The following is a 23,710-nucleotide window of genomic DNA, read 5'->3' on the forward strand; positions in this document are numbered from 1 at the left end:
TTTTTCGATTTTTGTTTTTGTTTTTTTTCCATCGGTTGACTAAAGTACTTTTATGAAACACTGCTGATGTCGTCTGTGCTGCTGCCAGAGTTCTGAGCAGCACCAGGAAAATGGACCACATAATCAGTGAAAGACTTACTGGCTCCATCATGGAAACAGAAACATTTATGTTTTCTACTGGCCTCTAAATCACGTTGGATTGTCTTGTGAATGGTGCTAAATTAAAAGCCTCAACTTGCCTTACTCTGGATTTTGGGCTGTGTTTCTGTCTAACCTAAACGGCATAAGTCTACGATCATCTCATGTAGTAAAACGTTACCTGTGTCACAAGCTGCAACTGAAACCCACAGCATGACCCACCTACCATACTCTACAGTTTTCTTCACCACCCCCCCTTTTAATCTAAAGTTCAATTTTAAGATGATCAATCAACTCGATTTATTTCCAGCTCTCAGCTCCGTTACAAATATCTGGTTCAAATAACATGAAGCATTGATGTGACTCTACTGAGTCCAGACAAGTCAATTTTTGTTTACTGTACTTCCACTCACACTGAACCAGGTTCTGGTACTGGTTCTGCTGGTGGTTTCTTCCCGTTAAAAAACTAAGTTTCCTTTGTGCTGTGGAAGCATGAGGATTTGCTACGTCAATAAACAAATAATACTCCACTGTTGCTGCATGTGGTAAGTCGACCTGTTGGGTTTTCTTAGGCAGAAAATGTTGAAGCCAATCAGCTGAAATGTACGTAGCTGGTTGTAAGAATCTTTAGATTTAACTTTTGTTATCACAAGGTGCCTCGAGATGACATGTATTGTAAATCAACGTTACATAAATAAACTGAATTGAATTAGATTACAGTGTGCATTGATTTTAATTTTCTGACTCCAAACACAGGACACAGTTTTGAGGTGATCATTTCCTTATATATTATTTTTTTTCCAGATACCCCACACCGAGTGAGGGTATGAAAAAATAACATATCAAAAACAATAATAATCTTTTGCCGCTGCATGTAAATATTCACCACGTCTCTTTGGGTTCATCTCTAAATGTTCTTCCAGAACCGACTCCGTTCTGTGGCCGTGAAACAACATCCTGTGGAATCATACTGGAGTGCTATATATGATTACCAAAATAAATCGTTAACAGATTTTTTTTTTTCCTCCAGTAAAATCGCCCACTCTCTGCCTCTCGCCTACACATGATCTCATTCGCTCGCTCTCTCTCTTTCTCTCTCTCGTCTCCTCTCTCTCTCCCTCTCTCATATCATACCATCAGTTTTCCATCCTTGAAAACTGCGCTGCAAGATAAGCCGTGCATGTCAAAGTGATATTTCACATTTCTGACTTTTTAAAGGCATTTACGAGTTCTTTGAAGAGAAGCAACAATCAGAGATAAAATTCACAGTGAGCTCAAAAACATTATTTATAAAGAACTTAACCTAGAGACTGATATCTGATCACCAACAAAGTCAAAAGCAGCTCCATAAATTGGTCTGATTTTGGCTACAGATCTTGAGTTCTGCTGCAAGACTTCAAAACGGGGGAAACTCTTCAAAGAGAGCGTATGATAGTGTAACACATGAGAAAACTAAAGTGTAGCTCACCACGCTGTGTATCTGTGGTTTGCGCCTCTTGGCCAGGTCTATGATGTTGATCCCGTTGTAGTAGAGGTTCTCTATGCAGCCATGGAAGTTCTTCCTGAGGAAGGTGCCAGGTTTCCCAGGCAGAGGGATGCCTCCGAAGCTCAGCTGAAGACGGAGAACAGCAGGTTGGTTACGTCACAAGAGCAAACCAGGCTGCTCACAGGCGCCACTTTTAGAGCAAAAATGAGCTGAAACGAAACTCTTTCTGCTCCACAGTGCGTGCGTGTGTGTGTGTGTGTGTGGCGCTCAGGTGACACGAGTGTCGCCTGAGCGCCACACACACACACACACACACACACACGCACACACGCACACGCACACACACACACACACATTCTTAACAGGTTGTGCTTGAACAACCGAGCCAGTTATTCAGCAAGTGAGAGGTGATGTGAGAAAACATCACCTCTCACCACGGCGTCTGAAGGTGTGCTGTGTACCGCCGCTCTGAACCTGATTTCATGGTTCAGTGTGCATCAGCTGAGTCAAGCTACAGACAGAATACATGCTTTCACACATTGGGTATGATCCCACATCATTTCTGAGCCAGAGCGGTGAAAGGAACCCCTCTGCTTGTTGCACCAGTGCCACACACCCCGTTCCCTCAGTGGAGTTTGTTTGTGTGAACTGGCAGACTGGGAGCGGATCAGTTCAGGTCAACCAGAGAAACGGACGATTTTATTTTATTTTTTTAAAGAAACGTGTTCAAAAAAGAACTTTGATCATTTGTCAGAGTTGGAAAATCACCAGAATGATCGCACTAATCTATGTGTAGCTCTCATCTACCATTAAGCAGTTAAATATAAGTTAATTATGGAAGTTATCTGTCATCATTAGTGAAGGTCTTACATTCCAATTTTTATTATCTTGGGGAAAAGAAAAAAAAGTTGCAGAAGGCCTGTTCCAAAGTCCTTGTTCACAGTTTGCTTGTTATAAATAAGTGATTGTGTTACTGAACAGAATTATTGCACCTTTTATCTTTTGTATGATTTTGTTTTTTTCCCCATAGTTGCCTGGAGTTTTTTTCAGTGGGTTTGACAGCTCTAATGTTCCTGTTTATTCTCTGATCAAGCTGTTGTTCACACTCTTTACTTTGACGTGGCAAACTTTGAATTCTTGCTACTGCTTTTGTCTTCAGATCTCACTCGACATGGCGACGGCAACCGGTAGTCTGAAGGTTAGCGTTTGTTGTTCCCAACACAGATGTGCAGCCTGTACTGACAAGACGACAGAGGCAGACAGCGGCTTCGAGCTCTGAAACAAAACAGCTTCTGTTTACAAGGTCGAAATACAATGGGAAAGTCTTTGGAGGCTCGCAGAGTTGTTCGATAGCAGCAAAATGTCTTTTTTTTTTCTAATTTTACATTTAAAGGAGCGCTTCCAGCAGTTCCACGGAGCACACTTTTGTTTGCCGCAATGCCGCAAGGCTCGCCCTAATGCTGCTCATCAGTCTGTGCTCGTGATAAGGTCGCCTGCGCCTCTGCGGAGAAATATTTACACAGCTGTTCCATCTTCTCGTCAGGTTATTCAATCTGGCTGAGAACTCACCTCGTAGTCCACCTCCAGAGACTGTCCTTCGCCTTTGGTTTGGAAGTGCTGCGTGTGGGCGTCTACGGTGAGGTTGACCTGCCTGTTGAAGCGCTCGATCTGAGCAGAGTGCCAGTGCTGGTCGTCCAGCAGGCTGCCCACAGTAACCGGAACACGGCGGCTGCTGAACCTCGACCTGCTATCATCTGCACACAAAAGGGCGACAGCGGCGGGAGCTCGGTGGGTCTGGTGGGGAAGCAGCTTCGACTTACGCAGAACTCCTCTCAAAGTTAAGCAACGGAGAAAAGATCAGCAAACATACCACGAGCCATTCTGCTAACGCAATAAAGAAACCCTGTCATTCAATCTACATAATTAAGATCGCGCACTGTGAAATAAAAACGATTACTACGGTCAATCCAAAAGCTGCAGGAGGGGCTGAATGCTTTCTAAATCCTGATTACCCAGCATGTTATACTTAATACAATTCATAGAGTTGAACTTATACACAGTCCATTTAGTTCTGTGTACTATTAGTCAGCTATACTAAATATAACATGTATGGTAAATGTAATGGAGTAAAGTATATGCACTATATTTCACATATTCTACACAATAAATCATATTTAGCTTGCAGTATGGCTGCCAAATTACCTAAAGCGAGTAACAACCCAAATCTCCACACTGTACTCAACATCCATTTTTTTTTTATCTGAATTTTTCATCAGTTTTGTACTAGCATGTCTTCCTCACTGTTAAAAAAAATAAATAAATCCACCCCATAAACTAAAGATTATGGTGATGGCAGGGAGGCATTCCAACCTCAGACAATCGGAGTTCATTACCAGCTGAACATTTTAAACACCAATGGGAAACGTGCAAAAACTGCTGTAATGCAAATGAAGGCATTTACTTTCACCGTTTATTTACATTTAGCAGGATGTAAATGAACATTTTATAGAATGTAAAGGAACAATATTGTTATGTTTTTGTTATATTATCTTGGACAGATGCCTGTCCTGCTTCTCATCAGAAACAAGCTTGATTGTTGTTTGCCAGGTGTATGAATAATTTTGGCCTTTATTGCATACTTGTGTGAATTGAATAATGTTGCGTAAACCGATTTATACCAACTGATGGTTATTTTGAATCCAATCTTATTAACCTGCTAAAGCTACAACTGTTTTTCTTGTTCTTTTTGTTTTCCATCTAGATTCATCCCGGTTGCATTATATACCTACAGAAACAGCTTACAGAAAAATGTAATATCGTCAGAAAAAGTTGTTTTTATTGTCACCCATTTCAGAAAGTGAAACTCGTATCTTTTATATATTCGTCACATAAAAAGCAAAATATTTCAACCCTTTCTTGTATTTTTGAGCCAGAATATCACACAAGGTAATAAAGACATGAACTTTTAAGCAGTAATGTCAAACTTCTGGAAAGTCAGTTCATTTCTATGCACTCAATACTTGGTTGGGGCTCCTTTTGCATGAATTACTGCAATGCAAAGTTACTGCACTGCTCACATGCTGAGGCGTAGTTAAAGCCCAGGTTGTTTTGATGGCTGCCTTCACTGTCTCTCATCTTTCTCTTGAGAATCCACATATTCCTGTATGGGGTTAAAGGTCAGGCCAGACTGCTGGCCAATCAAGTACAGTAACACCATGTTCACTGGAACCAACTGTTGGTGCCTTTGGCTATAGCTTTTTGGCAAAATTCAAATTTTCTGAGACACTGACTTTGAGGTTTTCATTATCTAAAAAAAAAAAAAGGACTCTACTTCTAATGAATCTATATGAGTTTCACTTTATGAAATTATTGAGAAGTTGTCACTGACAAGAAACGCTGAACGTTTAAATTTACAATACATACAATTTTCCAGGGTGTGCTTTCACAGCGTTTGAGAGTTATTCAACTAAACAGTCCTTTGCTGTTATACAGTTTTATTTTCGGTAACACTTTATTTGACGAGTTGTGAATAAGACTGTCATGACACTTTCATAAACATGACATAACACCTGTCATGAACATGAATAAGCCTTCATGAATATTTATGACTGTTGTCATAAAGTGTCATTTGGTAAATTATGACACTTTTAATACAAAGTTGACATTATTCCAAATGTCTTTGTTATGACAACTTGACATTAACCAAGAAATCATGAGCTGACATGAATTTGCTATAAAAGTATTATTGATTAAACTTTAAAAAGTTATGTAGCTTTATGTTATTAAAGCTAAAGTTGAATCAGTAACACTTTCGTGACAAATGTATGTCGGATCATGAGTCTTATTCACAACCCGTCAAATAAAGTGTTACCTTATTTCTTAATCCCTCGGACGATTTTAAGGAAAATAAAGTACAATTTATCTCTGCATTCCTGTCCTTGAATGAATGTTTTGGGTCTTCTAAATGTTGAGTAAACACTGGAAAAAAAAAAAAAAAAAAAAGCATCAACTCAATCACTGAGGCATCCAGGAAAATAAATCTCTCATATTCTCTCAGTCACTTCTAATCTCCAGCTCGATCTCAGGGAATGATTCCCACAGTCACCACAAGGATGCAAAACAGGAAAGAAAGCAAGCGATTTTTCAGGGCCGATATCAGGAAGGCGTAGTTCACCTAAGTTGAGATAGAGGTCCAGTCTTCCTCGGTGCAGCTCCAGGGTGATGTAGTCTCCTCTCTGCCCCTCTCCGTGCAGTAAGACCCCCTCAGCCTGGTGGCTCTTAAAGCGCAGAGAAATAACATCCTTCACTGTTGACATGGACTTCTGGTTGAACCGATACAGCAGAGAGCTTCTGCCATCAAAATCGGCCACATACGATTCTGTGGAAAAATCAGAGCCGGTGTGAAGGGGTGTGTGCTCTGCTAGCTAGAAGAAAAGGGTTAAGGTTAGAACAAAACTGGAGTATTCTACAACCAGGACTGCAAATCAGAAATGTTTATTTTATTGGTATTCTAATTATTTTCCCTTTCTTGTTGCAAACACCATGTTACCTACATCTGTGAATTACTATGCTTAGGCTGCGATGTACATAATTAGGTAAATACAGACATGTTTTGTCTTTTTAATGTATGCATCAGAGAGGAGAGATGCTGTTTGCTCTGTGAAACAACTTTTCTGGCACATCTACATTTGGATGCACACGGAGACTCAAGTTAACAAGCGATCACCGCCTGCTAGCTTTGCACTTCACTGTTTATTCTCATCTGACTTGTTTCACCTTTTTGCCATGCGCTCCCTTCATGGTTTCTTGCAAAATGCAAACAGAAGTTCTTATGGTTTTCTTTCAGAAAGAACTGTTTGTTTGTTTGTTTGTTTGTTTTTTGCCACTTTTCTATACAAGCCACATTTGTGGGGTTCAGCGCAGAGCAGTCCAAAGAGACTCTTCCACCTTCAAGCACCCAGGCCTGAAGGTTAAGCACAACCCAGGTATGGAGGGCGTAGTCTTCGACGCGGCTGTCTCGGGTTCGATTCCCGGCCTGGTGACTCTCTCGTTACCCACCTTCCTGTCAATTCGCTATCAAATAAATGCCACTAGAGCCAATAAAACCTTTACAAAAGTGTGCAACATGCCGCTTTTATGGATTGAAGTTCTGCAGTGACAGTATTCATACCTTTAAATTGTAAAATGCCTTTGATGAAGCTCCGCTCTGCAGCCGGTTCTCTGACTCCATTTAAGTTCCAGGCCTTTTATATTAATCATGGAAAGAAACTATAGTTAATTATTTATACCATTTTTCAGCTTTCATAAGTCATAGTAATTGCAGAGTCTGCACAGGTCTATCATTTCTCATACACATAACTGTGCCGCTGTTTTTTTTTTTTTTTTTTGTATGAAACGTTTTTTTTGTTTTTTGTTTTTGTTTTTTTTCTACCACTTAAAATCCCTCAACTGTAAAAATATGCACGATCCACGTTCTTGTTTCACCTTTCCGATGAGCAGGAGTGACAAGGTGATGTTTTTTTTGGATAAAAACACAGAGTGAGAAAATCGTGACGGGTTTGCGTGCGGAAGCAGATCGATGTATTAAAGTGAAGTCGAACAAGAGGGCAGCAGCTTATCAAACTTGAACTTGGTTTATTGTCTTTATGAACCACGGGACATGCCATTCTCTCACAGCGAGGCTAAAGCAGAGGAAAAACTCAGCTCGGAACAGCAGCACTGAAAGACACGCAGACAAAAATTGCACTCAAGAGAGTAACCGTCTGCCTCAACGCTGCTGTGCCGCACCATGTGGCGCTTGGCTATCATAAAACTGCTCACTGTGGTGTGTTCCGACACTGTTCCACAGTGCAGTAATTCTCTGGCTCATCTAGTTAGTGCCGCCTCACAATGCGTGGGAGAGGTGTGCCAGTAAATCCCCATTAAATGTCTTATTGAGGACTGCTCAGAATATAAATGGAAGTACGCTTGGCCTTTATCAATGTGCACAGCCACAGAAGACCGCTTTTTGCTTCATTACAGTCAGAGGTTCAGGGTTATCTTGGTTAATGCTTTACCAATGCAAAACAAACAATAGGACAAATGAGTGCTACCCATCATATTTTTAAAGAATTACAGTAACTTTTTTTTTTCCATTTAAAAGTAGTTTTGTAAGGCAAAGCACAAAGGGCAAGACATGGAAGCGGCATGCCGAGCACTTCTAAACACATGCACAGATTGCTTTCAGTGTTCAGTGCTCTGTCTGGGCATGAGTCAGGAGACAGGCTGGTGCACAAGAAAAGCAGCAATTTGCATATTTGCTTCCAGGAGCAGCATGCCGCTGCTACTGTACCGTGCTGCTGCTGCTGCTGCTTCTTCTTCCTGTGTGGCTCCTCTGGAGAGTGTAACAGTTTCAAATTACATTCATCAACTCACTGAGGGTCGCAAGTGCATGAAGCTCCCATTTGTGGCTTTTATGTCTTTAACGCGTCAGGTATGCACAACATAGTGTGAAAGCAGGTGAAGATATGATAAAGAGACATTACAGAGATCACAGTGGGATCTTACTGTTTACATCGGCAGCAGTTTTACGGTGTGTTCCCATGAGACGGTTCAAGCCGAATGTCACAAAGTGAGTCGTTTTCCCCAAGAAAAGGTCGATGGAGATGTTCACCAGACAGGAAGAGCAGTATTAAGGAATGCGATGGCATGATTTCATGTAGTTACCAATTAAATGTTTTCTTTGCAAAATGTTACATCAGTCAAGACATCTATAAGTAACTCCTCTGTCACATGACTGCACAACAGCTTTTAAATCCCATTGCTTTGAGGAAGTCTGATGTGTTTGACCACCAGATGGGCCAACATCAGCACTGCAGCACTCACGCGCCGTCGCTGCAGAAGCACCACAGCAATGACCCGACGACAACGTTACATAACGTCAAGGTTTCCTGTCCAAAATGTTTACCCACTTTAGGCCAGAGGCTGAAAAAGGAAAGAGAAACCGAAGACCTGCCTTACTGCCTGATTAATTCTGATGAGAGTAATCTGACCACACAAAACATAAATGATTTAAAAAACAAATAATTATCTGACTATTTAAGAGGCGTTGAAATATCGTCCCTGCAGTCAGTTAATACTTTCATTTGGAAACACAAATTAAACAAAACAGAAATGATGCAGCATAGTAGTTCTCATTGTGCACAGACTATTTATATGAATGCATCAACAGAGGCACACACACTTTAAATATTTAAGTATTTGTCTAAGACTCGATGTGCTAGATCAAATCCCTCATTTCCTGGATTGCACCTATGAAAAAAAATCTTTTTTAAATGTTCACTATGGAAATAATCTGTGTGACAGCAGTGTAACACTGAGGCAGAGGTTAAGCTGGACTTTATTGTTTGCTAATTCGAGTGAAGGAGTAAAAAAAATAAATAAATAAAATCCAGTCATATGGCCGTTTTTATCCGTCAATTTTTTTTAAATAAAACTGACATATTCTGTGATATTTAAATTTGACTCAGTTTAATTACCATTCAGTTCCAAAAAAGTCCGCACTGTGCTATCACACATCCAACACAAGAAACGTTGTTCTCTGCAGTGACAGAAAACACTGACTGTGGCCTCAGTAACAGCACACAAACACTTAGATTAAACTCCCACTGTGAACGGTTCACCTGCTGTGGCCCACAGCCTCCTCCTGGTCCTTCCTGGACCTGAACTGTGCATCCACTTGTGCATGATCAAATGTCTCATTGCTGCAGAGGCTGCATTCTAGATTCAGCAGAATGGGAACCAGTGGTTCAGCTGCACTGGTCTGTGACCTGAAGTGGCATACATTTGAAAATGTCTGCATGTCTACAAAGTGGTAAACAGTGTGAATTTGTAATCCTTCAAAATGATAGATGGTCTTCAGATTTCTCCACCACCTCTAAAGAAAAAAAAAAAAAAAACAGTCAAAGGAAACATTGGGTTAAATCGACCCCGTTTTTAAGGCCATGACTTGTAGTTAAAATTATTCATGAGAAATGTGCTTCCTTGTTAAACAAAAGGCAGCTTTCCTTCATAGCAACATCTGCAGTTTAAACGCAGATCTGCAGTGAGAATTCAAAATACAACAACGCTAAATAAATGTTCCAGGTAATGCAATGCAGAATAATTCGATTTAGCCGCAGCAGGAACAATTGTTGATTTTATGTTTAATGTGAATGCATAGTCAGATCATTTGCAAATTACTGCCTTAAAATGTTTGTGTAAATGCAAATAAACAGGGTTTTCCTCACACTGTGAGCGTCTTAAACCAGCGGAAGCAAATCCCAGCCGATATAAAAGTGTTCTGGATAGATCTGACGAATGGCCTCCAGCAGCACTAAAAACCCAAAGTTAGGGATGAGAAAATGTCTACAAGACATCAAGCTTGGGATTAGTACACTATCCTCATGAAGTTAATTGGACTACGAAGGTTCTGTTGCTGATACTGATGTTATATGGACAGAGATGGCTGTATGAAAATGGAAAGGCTTTGATATTCTTGCCCTAAAACACTAAAACATGGCGGACCGTCTGAAGATAACCACCACAATTCAGTCATATCCAATGAATTAAAATGTGTTCTGGTGAGGCTTGTTCAAATTTAAAGAGTCTTTTTAAAATAACTTTTAAGCAGATACTGAACATACTTTTCATTAAATCCACATTTATGTATTTCATTTTTTTTATTTTTGTAATTTCTCTGGTGCAATATTCTAACCCTAAATATGTTTCCATTAGCTGTAAGCAGAAAATCATAATAATTATTTACAGTAAAGGCTTGAAAACTCTCTCAAATTAAGTTATACGTTGTATTTTTAGTGCGTTCTGTGTAGCGTGTCAGAATTGTTGTATGGCACTTACAAAGTCACTTTCTAAAGTGGGTCATTTCGCTATAATGCTGGAAATTTGCTTTGGATTTGCTTCAAAGCAACGAACAAAAAGGCAGAAAAGAAAGGGAAAAAGAGAAAAACCCAAGGAAGCTGTAAGAATTGAGGAGATGGAGAAAGAGAGAAAACACACTAGGAATCTGCTTCTATAGCAGCAGAAAGAGACAAAAAAACAAAGAAACCAGAGCAACAAACATTGTCTCCACTTTCCTAAAATGATTACCCAGGTCGTTTTCTGCCAAAACTGATTTTGGCGCAAACAAAATCACCCTCTTTTTTATTGACAAGCAATGATTTAGGCAAGATAAAGGAGAAATTTTCACCAAAAAAATGACTTAGGCCATTATTTTAGGAAGGTGAAACACGCATATAACAACGCCACTGATAAGTACACAGTACTAAACAATGCAAGATGCATGTAGTGTCAACAACAACCCAGAGTTTATCTGTCAACACCTGATTCTATACCTTAGCGAAGGTCTGTTCAGTGTTTTAACTTATGGAAATAAATCAGGTAGGAAAAAAAATTCTAAATGTAAAGCAGGTTAGATTTCATTTTTGATTCAACGTCAGAGTTTAGTGAATCACTAATGTACAGCCTTACTAATACTCAGACAATGTTATTTTCATTTTGACTCTTTTGCAGTTGTGTTTTACAAGGGTGAAATGACTGTTTTACTAGAATGCATGGCATGTTTATTCCTGTTCTGCTCCTGCTCTCAGTTTTCAAAAATATTTTAAAAACCAGCAGTGAACTTAATGCTCTATAAACCCATATTTGCTGTTTTAGTTTGAGTATATATATTTTTTTCATCTGAAAATAAACTCAGAGGAGTGTAATGAAGGCATAAATTGTTATGAAATCAGACCCAGGAGCAGACAGGAAAAAGAAGTCCAGTGTCTTCCTTTAGTTATTATTTCCTGCTTCTATTCAAAATCTGCTTTAGAAAACTGTTTAAGGGTAGAAATGTCGTCATCCAGGTTGACGTCGGAAGAGAGGAGAAAACAACAAATATATGTCTGCACTTGACTTATTTACTGTATGACTAGCTCGCTGTCACTGCCTCTTACTCTGCAGTCATGGAGTCACAAAACCAATGTCTGGGATCATGAGCGCCCCCTGCCATGAGGCAGGAGAACTGCCTGCCTCGCCTCAAATCTGTTCTCTGCCGTTTCTGATCGCTCCTCAGGACACGAAACATGTTACACACAGAGTTGGTGACAAAAAACACTGTACATTATTTGCACAAGTTAAATTATGGAAAATCATTATGGAAAACTCACTATCAGCTTCTGAATTGAAGAGACACTGATCTAAACCTGCTAATGACTGATTCAGTCGTTTGATTCTTGGATTGGTAACTGGTTAAACTGAACTGCTTGTGTGCGATCTTTATCAGTATGTGGACGTTTTTGAATGAATTTAATCAACTTATTTGGAAAAGTTTGTGGTTAATGGAAGACTGATCCAGTTATTTGATGGAAGTTTATCCTGTATATATTGTAAATCATTTTTCCAAATCACCTGTGAGTTAAATCAACCCTGATCCTCCCTGAGTTTTATCTTTGGGTCTTCTGATAAAAAGTCATTTATTCTGAATATTGATTCCCTCATTTTAACATGCAGCATCATAAAAGCTACACTATGGTGCAAATGTAGTTCTATATGTCAACTAACATTAAGATAAACATTGATGGATATTCATTAGCGTGACCTTATTAATTTGCCTGTGAGTGTAAATGGGGAACCGTACGGTTTGTGTTTGTTTTCAGTCCTATAACCAGTACACTGTTTAATATTTCAGTGTCTTTCAGAACTTTTCTAAGGTTTATCATCTTTCTAACCAGTGCCTTCCTCTCTCTTATTTTTTGTGTTTTTCAGCTGCTGCTCAGCAGTTTGAGCCAAAGCTGATAGTAGAGAACCAAAGTGATGCCAACCAGAGTCAAACCTGGTTCATACACTACAAGGCTTAACCTCATTGATGCTGTTCATCCACGGAGAGTAGGCTGTTGTTCTGACAGTCAAACAGGAGTCAAATGTGTTTACAGCTTTGTCCCTGTTTTCTTAAATAAAATGTTATATTCATGCCATGCTGTCATTTTTAGGCGTGTGTACACACATTTCTGGAAAAATGTTAATTTAAGATAATTATGAATGACATAATACCCATCATCTGCCAATAAAATTGTGTATTTAACACCAATGAAGAAACTTTTAATCACATGATATGATGTAGACCTTTCAGACCAAAAAATGTACATGAATCAACATTGATTAATTAGCCAAATCAACCCATATGTGCATGTAGATCCACAATCAGATGATGGTTGAATCAACGTTGATTCAACCATCAGCTATGGTTGAAACCCTAACGTTGATTCAACATGCAAGTCGCCGACCACTTTCAATTTTGTTTCTATGTCAGGCTTCAACGTAGATTCAATATTTCTGCCTGACGTTGTTTCACTCATACTGTGCTATCTGGGTGGTCGCTTTAAAAATGTCCCAGTGCTTGCCTGAGGTTGATGTGGTGAGCCTTAGTGAAATAAAATTAAAAAAAATCTCCTCTTCTACAGAATCAAGCCTTTTTAAAAGCAAGAGGTGAGAAAATGTTCTTCATTACAATCCATCAGGGGTAAACGGCCTAAGCAGGAGCGGGAAGCTCCACGGCGCTGAGTGCTTTCAGAGAACAGGCTGAGCCACGGGGGGTCGGGTACTCACTGTAGGAACATCCGAACACCTCCACTCTCAGGCCCATCCACCCGCTGGGGTTCCAGTCAAGAGGGACAAAGCGCAGGAAACGCGTCTTCACCGGGTGGGACAGCTTGTTCTGGACAACCGTCTCCGAGTTCACATTCCCGTCAAACCTCTGCAGGAAGAGGGAGGACAGAGAAGAGTTAATAGAGAACAAGCCACCAATGGTCTACTTGGATCTGGTGAGCGCAGTAAAAGTCTCAGGAGGGTGAAGAAATGAGCATCTCCTGAGCACCATAAACAGAAGCAGCATGAAAATCTAAATCCTTCTCCAGCCAAAACAAAAAAACAAAAGATAAAACATAATTATGACAGGACCAAGGCAAGGCCAATGTCTGCTTCTTGAATAAACTATTTGATGGAAAGTGATAAGAAGGATGGTGTGCTGGAGAAATGTGAGAATATTCGTTCTAACAGCACCGCGAGAGGTGGAGGAGAAATGACCACTGAGGCAGCCCGAGGCAAAATAAGGGCTCTCATATTGTGTTTTTCTCCCTGCAGAGCTAAAAGCAAAGACCTCTGAGTACAACTATGAGATGTCATTCTTCTTTTGCTTTTTTTCCACCCCTCGCTGACTTCCAGTCTGCACCAGATAACGCCAGAGGACATAAACAGTGAAACACAGTGAAAGATGGAGGCTGAAACGGAGACAAACAGCCTCTCCTCTAAAATGACTGATTACCAGCTCCACCATAACCGATTTCTGGGCAGGTGACACATCAAATCAATAAGCACGAGAAAGAACCAAGATGATAGATCGTTGACAGAGAGGCTCCAGGCTTTTAAGAATAGTTCAACACAGTCAGACAGGAAAAATCATTCAGCTTGCTTTTGGCACCAAGAGAACACAAAGGGAAGGAGCTGGAATGACCGTGGGACGCTCGTGGAGCGCTGTGGAGCAGAGGCATCATTAAATGGAGCAGGACCCAGCTTCTTACTGGATAATCAACGCGGCAGCAGAGTGCTGTCGCTGATTTATGCCACTGCTTTCACCATTTTGAGCCATGGGCTGAGTGGAGCCTGGTGGCAGAGTCTTAAAACAGGAAGAGCTGGCATTATCACAACACGCGCTATAAGTCACATCAGCACAGGAGGGATTAGCTAACGCCACTGGGCTTTGCTTGTGTGGTTAATGTGTGTGCATTACCCCAGCTCTGCTGTGGAATGTTCCTGAAGGAAATGAGGCAGGCCAAAAAAAAGCGTGCTCAGATGTTCAGTGTGAAGGTTGGAAACTCCACGTCGGTTGTTTTGATGAAAACAGTCTGCTGTGGATGCTACACTCAGCTGCCGTCCCAGCATTAACTTCATTTAACTGCTGTTAGGTACTTAAAAGCTCGCACTGAACCACTAAAAGTGAAAAGTAGGCATTTCCAGATCAAATATTCATCCGTAAGGATGAGTAAAACGGAAAGTTGAAGGAAACGATGCATTCTTAGCAATAAATCATGAGTGAAATTTTGTGAGGCAGGAAAAGGACGAGGCTGATTTTCTGTGTGAGGACTCACTGCAGCTCCAACCCCCCGCCCCCGCCCCCCTCCCCCGAATCAATCGGCTGCAATGCCCCCTCAGCATGTAGTCAAATTCTACAGAGTCCTGCTAATGACCTCATTATTCGATTCAGTTGTGTTGAAAACAGAGACATGTGTAGAAGTCGCTGGACGCTGGTCCTGGAGGGCTGCAGTTGGGCATCTCTGGACCGCTGGGTGTGCTATGACCATACAGCACGAGGACAAAGGAAATACAGAGTAAACCTGAAGGTTTTACATGTATTCTTACTCCTTCACAGGTGATTCAAATGGCTGAATCCTCTGCAGAGACCCTCTAAAGAGCCAGTTATTCAGGACTCACAGTCATGCAGGACACCGGCGCTTAATAACTGTATTTATCAGGAAGAGCCTCCTGTGTTGTCCAATGGAGGTTGACAAGGATGATGAGATTCAGTCCAGATGTTGGACAGAGGTGGTTGTTTCTTCAGCATGCTGTCAAAACACTGAGGGACCATGTCTCTCAGTCCTTTCTAGCAGTGTGTATTTTGTCCTGGAAGAAAAAAGTTATCCCCCACCTTTCAGTTGGATTTCTTTCAAAATAAAAGCCACTAGTGGCAAAAAAAAAAAAAAAAAATGAAGTTCATGTTATGTTAGGAGACAAGATGTTTCCTTCCCTGAAATTATGATGCATAGAATCACATATCTAAGTCTAAACTATGTTACAGAGTAAACACAATAAAAACATGCTTTATCTGTGGCATTGTTCATTAAAAAGGTACTTTTTTAATGTATTAAAATTAAATACGATTGGTTCACTTAATGATATTGTATTAGGGATTAGGTAATGCATTCAGCAAGTACTTTTACTTTTAATACTTAAGTATTTTCAAAAGCCAGTACTTTTTTACTTTTACTTAAGTACAAATGTTAATGTGGTACTTTTACTTTTACTTGAGTACATTTTTTTGAGTACTTTCTCCACCACTGCATATGAGTATTGCATTGAGGCTTTTGTAGTTGTGATATTACACACACTGGTGTTCTGTTTATAATTACAATTCCAGGTACTGTGCTGTTCTAGTAGGAACAACATTTTTTGTAACATCTGAAGTTTTGTAATTTATACAACGTCATATATGACAGCAGTAATGAGCATGTATCTGTTTCATAACACTTAGCTAAGCAGAGAGCGTCCCTGGTCACACAGAAATACTGGTCTCAGAATTGCAGTGCATAAAAATAGTGATATATAAGAATGAATTACAACTGTCACACCAGACTTAGTTTTAATTAGTATTCAGATAAGTTGCTGCACAAATTATCTTTTAATTTCACTACAATGAATCATTTATACTTATATCAATTTGCGCAGCAGGTCTTTTTACACAGAGGAGTGGTCTAGTTTCATACAAATCACACAGATCCTCTTTCAGAAGAAGAGAAAGAAAAAAAAACAAAGTGTAGGCTTTTATTGTTGAAGAGACTTTAACAGACTGAGAAAAATCCAATTTTCCAACCAGAGTAATCCTGATGAAATCAAGTGAAAACAATCATAAACATTAAGGTGTACCCACATGTGGAAAAATACCTGAAAATAGTGATGCAATTTATCTTGGTAGTCACTGAGTGGCAGTTGGAATCATTAACGTCTCCAACATTAAAAACTAAGAAACTGTCCCACAATGTTCCTTCACAAATATCCTTCTACGAAACTGAATAGACTAAAAACCTCGTATCTCGATGTTTTACCGTCAATCGCTTTTGCTTCTGTTTCCACCAATAAATATCCAACAAAAAAAGCATCTAAAAGAGCTGCTGAAGAGTCACAGTTTTGCAAATATAATGTTATAGCAATACTTGAAATATGTCCGCAGCACTCTTTACATACGTCCCTGTGAAGATGTGTACACAGCCATAAAATAAACAAAAATACCATGAGAGTGCTGAAAATAAATTACTATAGGAAAAAAAACTCAATTTAGGCTCATTTCTTTATTGAGGGAAAATAAATCCCACATCAAGAGACTATTCTTTTCAAAAACATCCAACCATTCTACCCAGTTACTCTGTCGCTAAGTGAAACAGTATATAGACTTTTTACACACAGACACATATTTAAGTATTAATTTCTGCTCGTTCTGACGGTTTCATTTCCAGCTACGTTTAGAATTAGGATGTTACATCAGACCAATAAAATAAACATTATTACCACAGAAATGTGGGCTGTAATCCTCCAAATGAATCAATAAGGTAATTTTGATCTGAAACTGATATAAATACATGTTTTTTTTCAATCTCGGCAATTCTTTCTTACTTGTCCAGTTAGGACCATATTTAGACCACAAAGGCTATCACAATACAGCAGAAGAACTGCCTGAACAGTGCAGGCGGATAGCAGGAACCCGGTAGCGACATCCACTTTGTTTAATTCAGTAACGATGACGAAGCTCCATCAGAGCAGAGCTTTAAAAAGGATCTCAGCCTTGGGTGGCCGCCTACTAACCAGGCGCTGCTGGTGTTTAACTGCAAATACTGGGGGTGACATTTTCTTTTTACGCCTTTCCCTTTAGGATGTCGGGGATAAGGAAGGCCAATGATGGCGAGAAACTGAAATAGATGTAAAATGTTTATTGATTTAGGGTAAGAATGATCATGCCAAAAGTGAGGGATCCTCATACGACTACACCAGAAAAGCTCCGTAACGATCCATGTGACAACACAAGAATCACTGGTAATAATTTATGTTGTCATCAATTATAGCTGCTAGGTATGGGGTGGATGGCAAACGTTTGCCAGTGAACATGTAAATAATTCAGGGTAGCCTTGAGAAAAAAAATGCTGTGATATGATGAAACTCCACATTTTTGGCATCAATTTAGAATTCAATGGAAGACAAATGTGGAATTTGAAAGGCAAGAACAGACTGGGGAAAAGGATGCTTTGGGATTGTTTTCCTGCTAAGAGACAAGGACTCTTTTCAGGACTCGGTGCCTGTGTGTGTGTGTGTGCGTGCGTGCGTGCGTGCGTGCGTGCGTGCGTGTGTATTTCTGTGCGTCCGTCTGAGCGTGCGTCCATGTAGGGGGAATGATCAAAGAGATCCAGAAATATGGCTCATTGATTTGATTTTACTGCATAAAAAGCATTTCTAAGGTAACAACAGATCATCTTAAGTTTGATAAGATAATGGAGTGGCTTGGCCACAAACCAATTCTTAATAATACAGAAAACCTTCAGTTATAAGTTGAAGCAAATGTATAAATACATAATGAAATCTTTACCTTTTTCTCAAGGTCAGAGGTTAAAAAGGACTAATTTTTTCCCATTTGTGGTCAGTAAGAGCTTTTTTTCTGTTTACTTTAAAGTCATAAGTTACACACATTTCCATTGTATTTAGCAGAATTGCCTTTTACATATATAACATGGGTGAACTGAAAAGTTCCCTAGTTTGTTCCTCGGATAAAGTTCAACAATCTGGGAAGATTCGTCTCCTCAAATTTCATACTTGGTTCTTGGGACTACAAGTAGATTTTGGTTGACGGACGTGGGGAATCAAGTCTGGAGGTACTGGAGCAAGAAGTCAGGTTTTTAAAATGAACTCTAAAATAACCAGGTTCAGGCATTTTCAGGAACGAATCAGTGAAATAACCAGGAAGACAGAGTGACATGGAGTGAACGGATGTAAGGCTCTCCCATAAAGCCAAACTTGTCATCACCTGCCCACTACCTGATCACATTCTCAGTTAGAAAATATTTTTTTAAATGATTAAATTTGTTTTGGACTAGTTGTTTTTGGTAACCTTTATTGAGATATTGCGAAGGCTTAAATTTCTTACATTTGACTTAAAAGCCAAGTTGTGGAGTTCAATACATTGGTTGATCAGGGGGCCCAAGTTTTCTGGGCCAATAATCATCTGTGATAATTGGACAGAACAGTTGCAGAGACAAGCATACCTTGGCATATGCCACACTTTATTTTAACGTGGGCAACTGGCTTCAGCCGGGCACCAAACTTCTTCCACACTCCGGTGCAGCTGGCCATGAGGAGGATCTAAGTATCCTGTTAATATTATGCAGCTTCTATCTCTCCAAGATCTATGTGTGATTCTTGTGAATCCAGGCGGTGCAGAAGTTTGTGCGTCTGGTTAGTCAGTCATCATTACCCGAACGAGCCGTCCTGTGTGGGCCAGTTCAGTTGGAATGCAGATTTCCTGTCACGCTGGGCTATTTTTGAAATGGGAAGCTATTCTTTTTTTTTTTTTTTTTTTTTTTTTTTTTAAAGTATGGCACTGAATTCCTTCAGAAACAATCAAAACTCTGCAAAGAAAAAAAGTTTTCCTGGATGCCGACACTGCGCATAACAAGACTCACACTAAACTAAAGACTAGCCCTAGTGTCCCAAAATACATTTTACATGTAGTTCACCACATTCTGCATGGTCTACATTCTTGTTATTTGATCATCATTATTAAACTCACGCTATCTGGATCGGAGCCACATGCCCTCTAACTGACTCTGGACTGCACTCACTCACTCACTCACTCACTCACTCACTCACTCAATAACAACACTCAGATGTACGTCATCTTGAGTTATTGGTATTCTAAAGAAATCCCACCTCAGGAGCAGCTCAGGCCACTCTGACGTCTGTCTGGAAAATGTTGCAGCAGAGAGCAAGCCATGTGTTCCAAGTGGGAGATCAAGTCTCGTCTGTGGATAAGGGCCCGAGGGTCCAAAAGACGTTCCAAAGGGCCAGAGCAGCAGGTTCGGCCCCTATCCACCAAAACAGCCTCACCCTACGGTGACTTCATTATTTCTATTTATGTTGCTGTCACTGTGGAACAGTTCCTCCCCGTTAATTAAGACTCTTTATGCTTCCTCTCCCGTGATGAGCTCCCTTGTGTCAGTTTTCCTCTTTTTCTGCATAGAGAACAGGCACATACGTTTATTTTAATCAATTCACTGGGGGGACAGATTTTGCTCCCGGCGTTGAAGATGCTACAGTATGTTCTAGAAGGTTAGTGGGAAGTTAAACAGCCTGAGGCGTCACCATGTTAAGGGAACGCAACAAAAGCAGAACCACGCTGGGGAGAGGAAACTCTGGAGTGATCCCTGCTTGTCAGTCACCTGAACGTCTCAATTGACAGTCTCATATTTTTCTTCAGCCTAAGAACATATTCTGTCCCTCGCAACGTTTAGCTTAAAGCTGCTTCATTTGTTATTTATTTACTTTTATTTCACTTTGAAAAATTATTCACGTGCTTTGAAGTCTTCAACTTTCTGGCACTATGTGAACGCAAACTTTGACATATTTCTTTGGAGTCTGATGGTACAAAGCAACATAAAGTAGTTCACATTACAGAAGTGGAAGGAGTTTTCTGCAAGGCAAGTGATGCAAAAGATATCGCTCTTAATTGTGACGACAAAATGATGACACCTGGAGGACGGCGTCGAACGTGTCACGTTTTCGCCCCCAGGAAAACGAGACACGTGCCCAGTAAGTCACAGAGCAAACCAGATCTTGATGGAATCTTGCTGGATACATTTTTACAAGTCTAATAGTGGGACCACACTATGTCACCGGCTTCCAACCATTTCACCAAAGACACCCTGCGTTCACTATCACTGTTACTGGTGTATTAAAAAAAAGCCTGTAGTAAATAAACAAGCAATGCTTGAGGTGCAAGTAAAGCCTGATTAAAGCTTATAACACACTGGGGAAACACTGTGTTCTAAAAAATACTGTCAAAACAAAATGACAAAAAAAAAGGAATCTTTTTGTATGAATATGCATATTCATTCAAACATTCATCCATCCTGCCTAATAAATTTAGTCCTATTTATTTAGTCCTGTATTTTGTCTTTCACCGACTTGGTCCAGAATGGAGTCTTCCGATGATCCCAGACCTGGCAGGACCTCACCGTGATCCAGGTGATCCGCAGGCACACATGCGTGGACACGCATTCATTCTCTCGTTAACACAATGTGCCAGAGTGATGGAGAGGAGAAGTAAGACATGTGGCTGGCACAGCACTGCGTTGTCACAACCAAGAGATGACCTGGTGTCAGACCCTGTGGCTCCCGACACCAGGACCACAACAAGACATCAGGATGTCTCTGCACCTCGCTCCCCTCATTAGCACCAAATGCATACATGATTTGTCCTCTGCAGCAATGACGCCGATTATGATACAGCACCACTTGTCATTAGTCGATGCATCCCACTCGCAGCTCTAAACTGGTATTAAAGGTGGGCTGGATGACAAATTTGTCTAATTTATGCCAGGCTTTGTGGCACAGTGCAAAGTGCAGGCACAGGTAACACACAATTGTGTAATGATACTAAAGGAGCAGTGTCAATATAAGCCCAGTCTTAGTGGACAGAAACCTAACTGTGGCCTTTTATTCACTGTCTGGCGCCTTTTATTCACCGGCACGCAAAGAGGCGACAGGTACCTCTCAATCAAGTGGTTGTCCCAATAAATGTTCATTGTCTTTAGTTACCGTCTCATTATTGTTTTACAGGAAATTGCTTTGACATTTTTAAAGTAGGTGATTATTGACTATCACGCTGTGGATGTGCTGGGTTGTAGATGGAACAAGTGACTTTCACGCCTTTCCCTCACAGCGTTGTCCTGCTGAAGGTAAGTCAAGGGAAAGTTGGCTGCTCCAATATACGTGTGTTTTCTGTGTAGACGTCGTCGTTCACGTCGAGGTCTCTGGCACATGATGTTCACTATTGTTTGTGTGCTCTGTAGCAGTTTTGAGCAGTTTTAACTGTTATTGTGAGTTTTATGGATAGTTTTACTGTCTTTTTTGTTTTTTTTTGGCGCGAACATGTCTCCACTCTGTGCCGGTACAGTGCAGTTTGTTTTAACACTGTTTTTTTCTATTCATGTTTAGGATTGGAGTGCAGGGAGAGAAGAAAAAAAGAAAAAAAAGAAGAAGAAGCATTTGAAAAACACACACTTTCTAAGAACTGCATGTGTTTTTCAGATTCAGTTTTATTAAACTTGTCTACAAAATGGTCATGATCAAATTTAGCAGCCCTGCATCAGCGGAGGATCTTGCCAAAACCCACTGAATAAAAAAAAACACTGGTGTGACTCATCCTTTGAAAAGCCAGTAACATGCTCCAACAATCCTACTCATAATGGCTCATTCTGTCAGAATAGACTTTTGGAATAATGCTGCTTATTGATGACGGTGCAAACCCTTCATTTTGCCAACATCAGGTGTATATCAGATATAGTGAGCAAAAGGTTGCTCAAATTTCCTGTGTGCTGTGCAGCATTAGTCCAGTCAGGAGCACCATTACCACTGTGTGAGAAGGATGAAGGAAATTAGCAGCATAAAATCACTCTTTGGGGCTCATGCAAACACATCTTAATTCCTGTTAGGTCCCTGTCTACCTGAATCATCAACATGCAGGCAAATTAATGTTTAAATATCCCCCTCAAGAAGGAGAATTTGTTTCACACTTTTATTCACCGCTGCATTAAAAACAGATTTTCAAATAAGGGTTTGTTAAGATAATGAAGGATAATATGGACTCCCTGCTGAAACACATCCCCCTTCCTAACTATGAATATATGCAAAGACCATACAGTTAATGAACTCTGAAGGATATTGCAAATATTATACAGGGTTTTAGGTTAAAGCATTGTTTAAAACTGGGGCAAAGCTAGTTTAAAAAAAATGTACTTAAATTGTACAGCACTATTAGAAGGCAAACACAGTTCCCCATGCATCCTGGTGCACACTATGCATGTTCCCATTCACAGGAAACCAGCTGTGTTTTCTAAAGACATTCCTTTCAAAATGAACCGTGGTGAAAATGTATTATTATATTAACACTGTTCCGGATTTAACAGACAAAACAAGCAAGTAAGTTGTTTGTGAAACAATAATTTTAATAGCACCACACATGATCAGTGGGTGTCACAGTTATCAGCAAAGAGAGCTGCAACTGAGAGTGAAAACAAACTCAAATCAAACCTTTACCCTCCATAAAATGATTTCTTCAAGTAAAGTTGGAACCAGAATTTTAAAGCTGGCTATTTTACTTTCTGACATTACATCACCTTAAACTTTTTATCTTCTAGATTAGTTACGGTTATCACATGTTACATAAAGACAGTTACAGAGTCGGCCTTCTATCACCTGGAGAGCATTTCCAGGATTAGAGGACTACTGTCTCCACAAGATCTATACTTAACAAAAACATAAACACCTCATGCTAACTATTGTTGCCATGTGGAGTCAACAACTGTAAATGAGCCTTTGCTGACATTTTATTGTGCAAAAGAAATATTTCTCTTGATTTGTGTATCATTTTGAATCCAACTTCCTGTCAGTGAGAATTACCCAGTGAGTTGTTTTCTTTTACCCAGTGCATGGGTGGGGCATGTCCAGTGGGTGATCAGACAAAATGAGCAACAACTGGACAATCCTTGGACTGGAGACAATAAAAGGCCCCAAAATGTCACATTTTGTCACAAGTCATAAAGCCTCAGATGTCTCATGTTATGCAGGAGCCATTGGCATGTTGGATGCAGGGATGTCCACCAGAGCAGTAGCTGCACGGTTCAATGACCGTTATCAGACCAAAGGCCTTTTAAGAGTTTGATTCAACAGACTGGAGCTGCTGCACATCGACCTCACCCTCATCGGCCGCGTCTGACCACTCCAGCACAACATCGCCACATCCGGCTCGTCCATCTGAGGGTCGGCTGAGACCAGCAACACACACAGCAGGTGAGACTATTGGTCTGCACAACAGACACGTCACACCTCAGACTGTCTGTAACCGCCTACGAGAAACCAACTTGCAAACTCCTCAACCTGACCTCTGTCATGTTCAAAGGATTGTCAATCCGCTACAAATGGCCAAACCACGATGTCATCAATGCACATATGAAGATCAGTAAATACTGAAAATAC

The 23,710-nt window shown here is 40.3% G+C and overlaps 1 protein-coding gene across 1 annotated transcript in view; it reads right to left on the reverse strand.

The window, feature by feature from the left end:
• Positions 1-23,710, reverse strand: part of cntnap5a (contactin associated protein family member 5a) — a 149,791-nt gene that overhangs the window by 85,705 nt on the left and 40,376 nt on the right. Inside the window, exons 4-7 of the mRNA XM_014985252.2 lie at positions 13,250-13,397; positions 5,799-6,002; positions 3,194-3,378; positions 1,607-1,750 (exon numbers count right to left, since the gene is read on the reverse strand). Of these exons, the coding sequence (XP_014840738.2) occupies positions 1,607-1,750; positions 3,194-3,378; positions 5,799-6,002; positions 13,250-13,397 (681 nt within the window). The remainder of the gene's footprint in view (positions 1-1,606; positions 1,751-3,193; positions 3,379-5,798; positions 6,003-13,249; positions 13,398-23,710) is intronic.

Source organism: Poecilia mexicana, unplaced genomic scaffold, assembly GCF_051168715.1.
Source record: "Poecilia mexicana isolate PSO_F unplaced genomic scaffold, ASM5116871v1 scaffold_2, whole genome shotgun sequence".
In the NCBI taxonomy this organism is placed as follows: domain Eukaryota; kingdom Metazoa; phylum Chordata; class Actinopteri; order Cyprinodontiformes; family Poeciliidae; genus Poecilia; species Poecilia mexicana.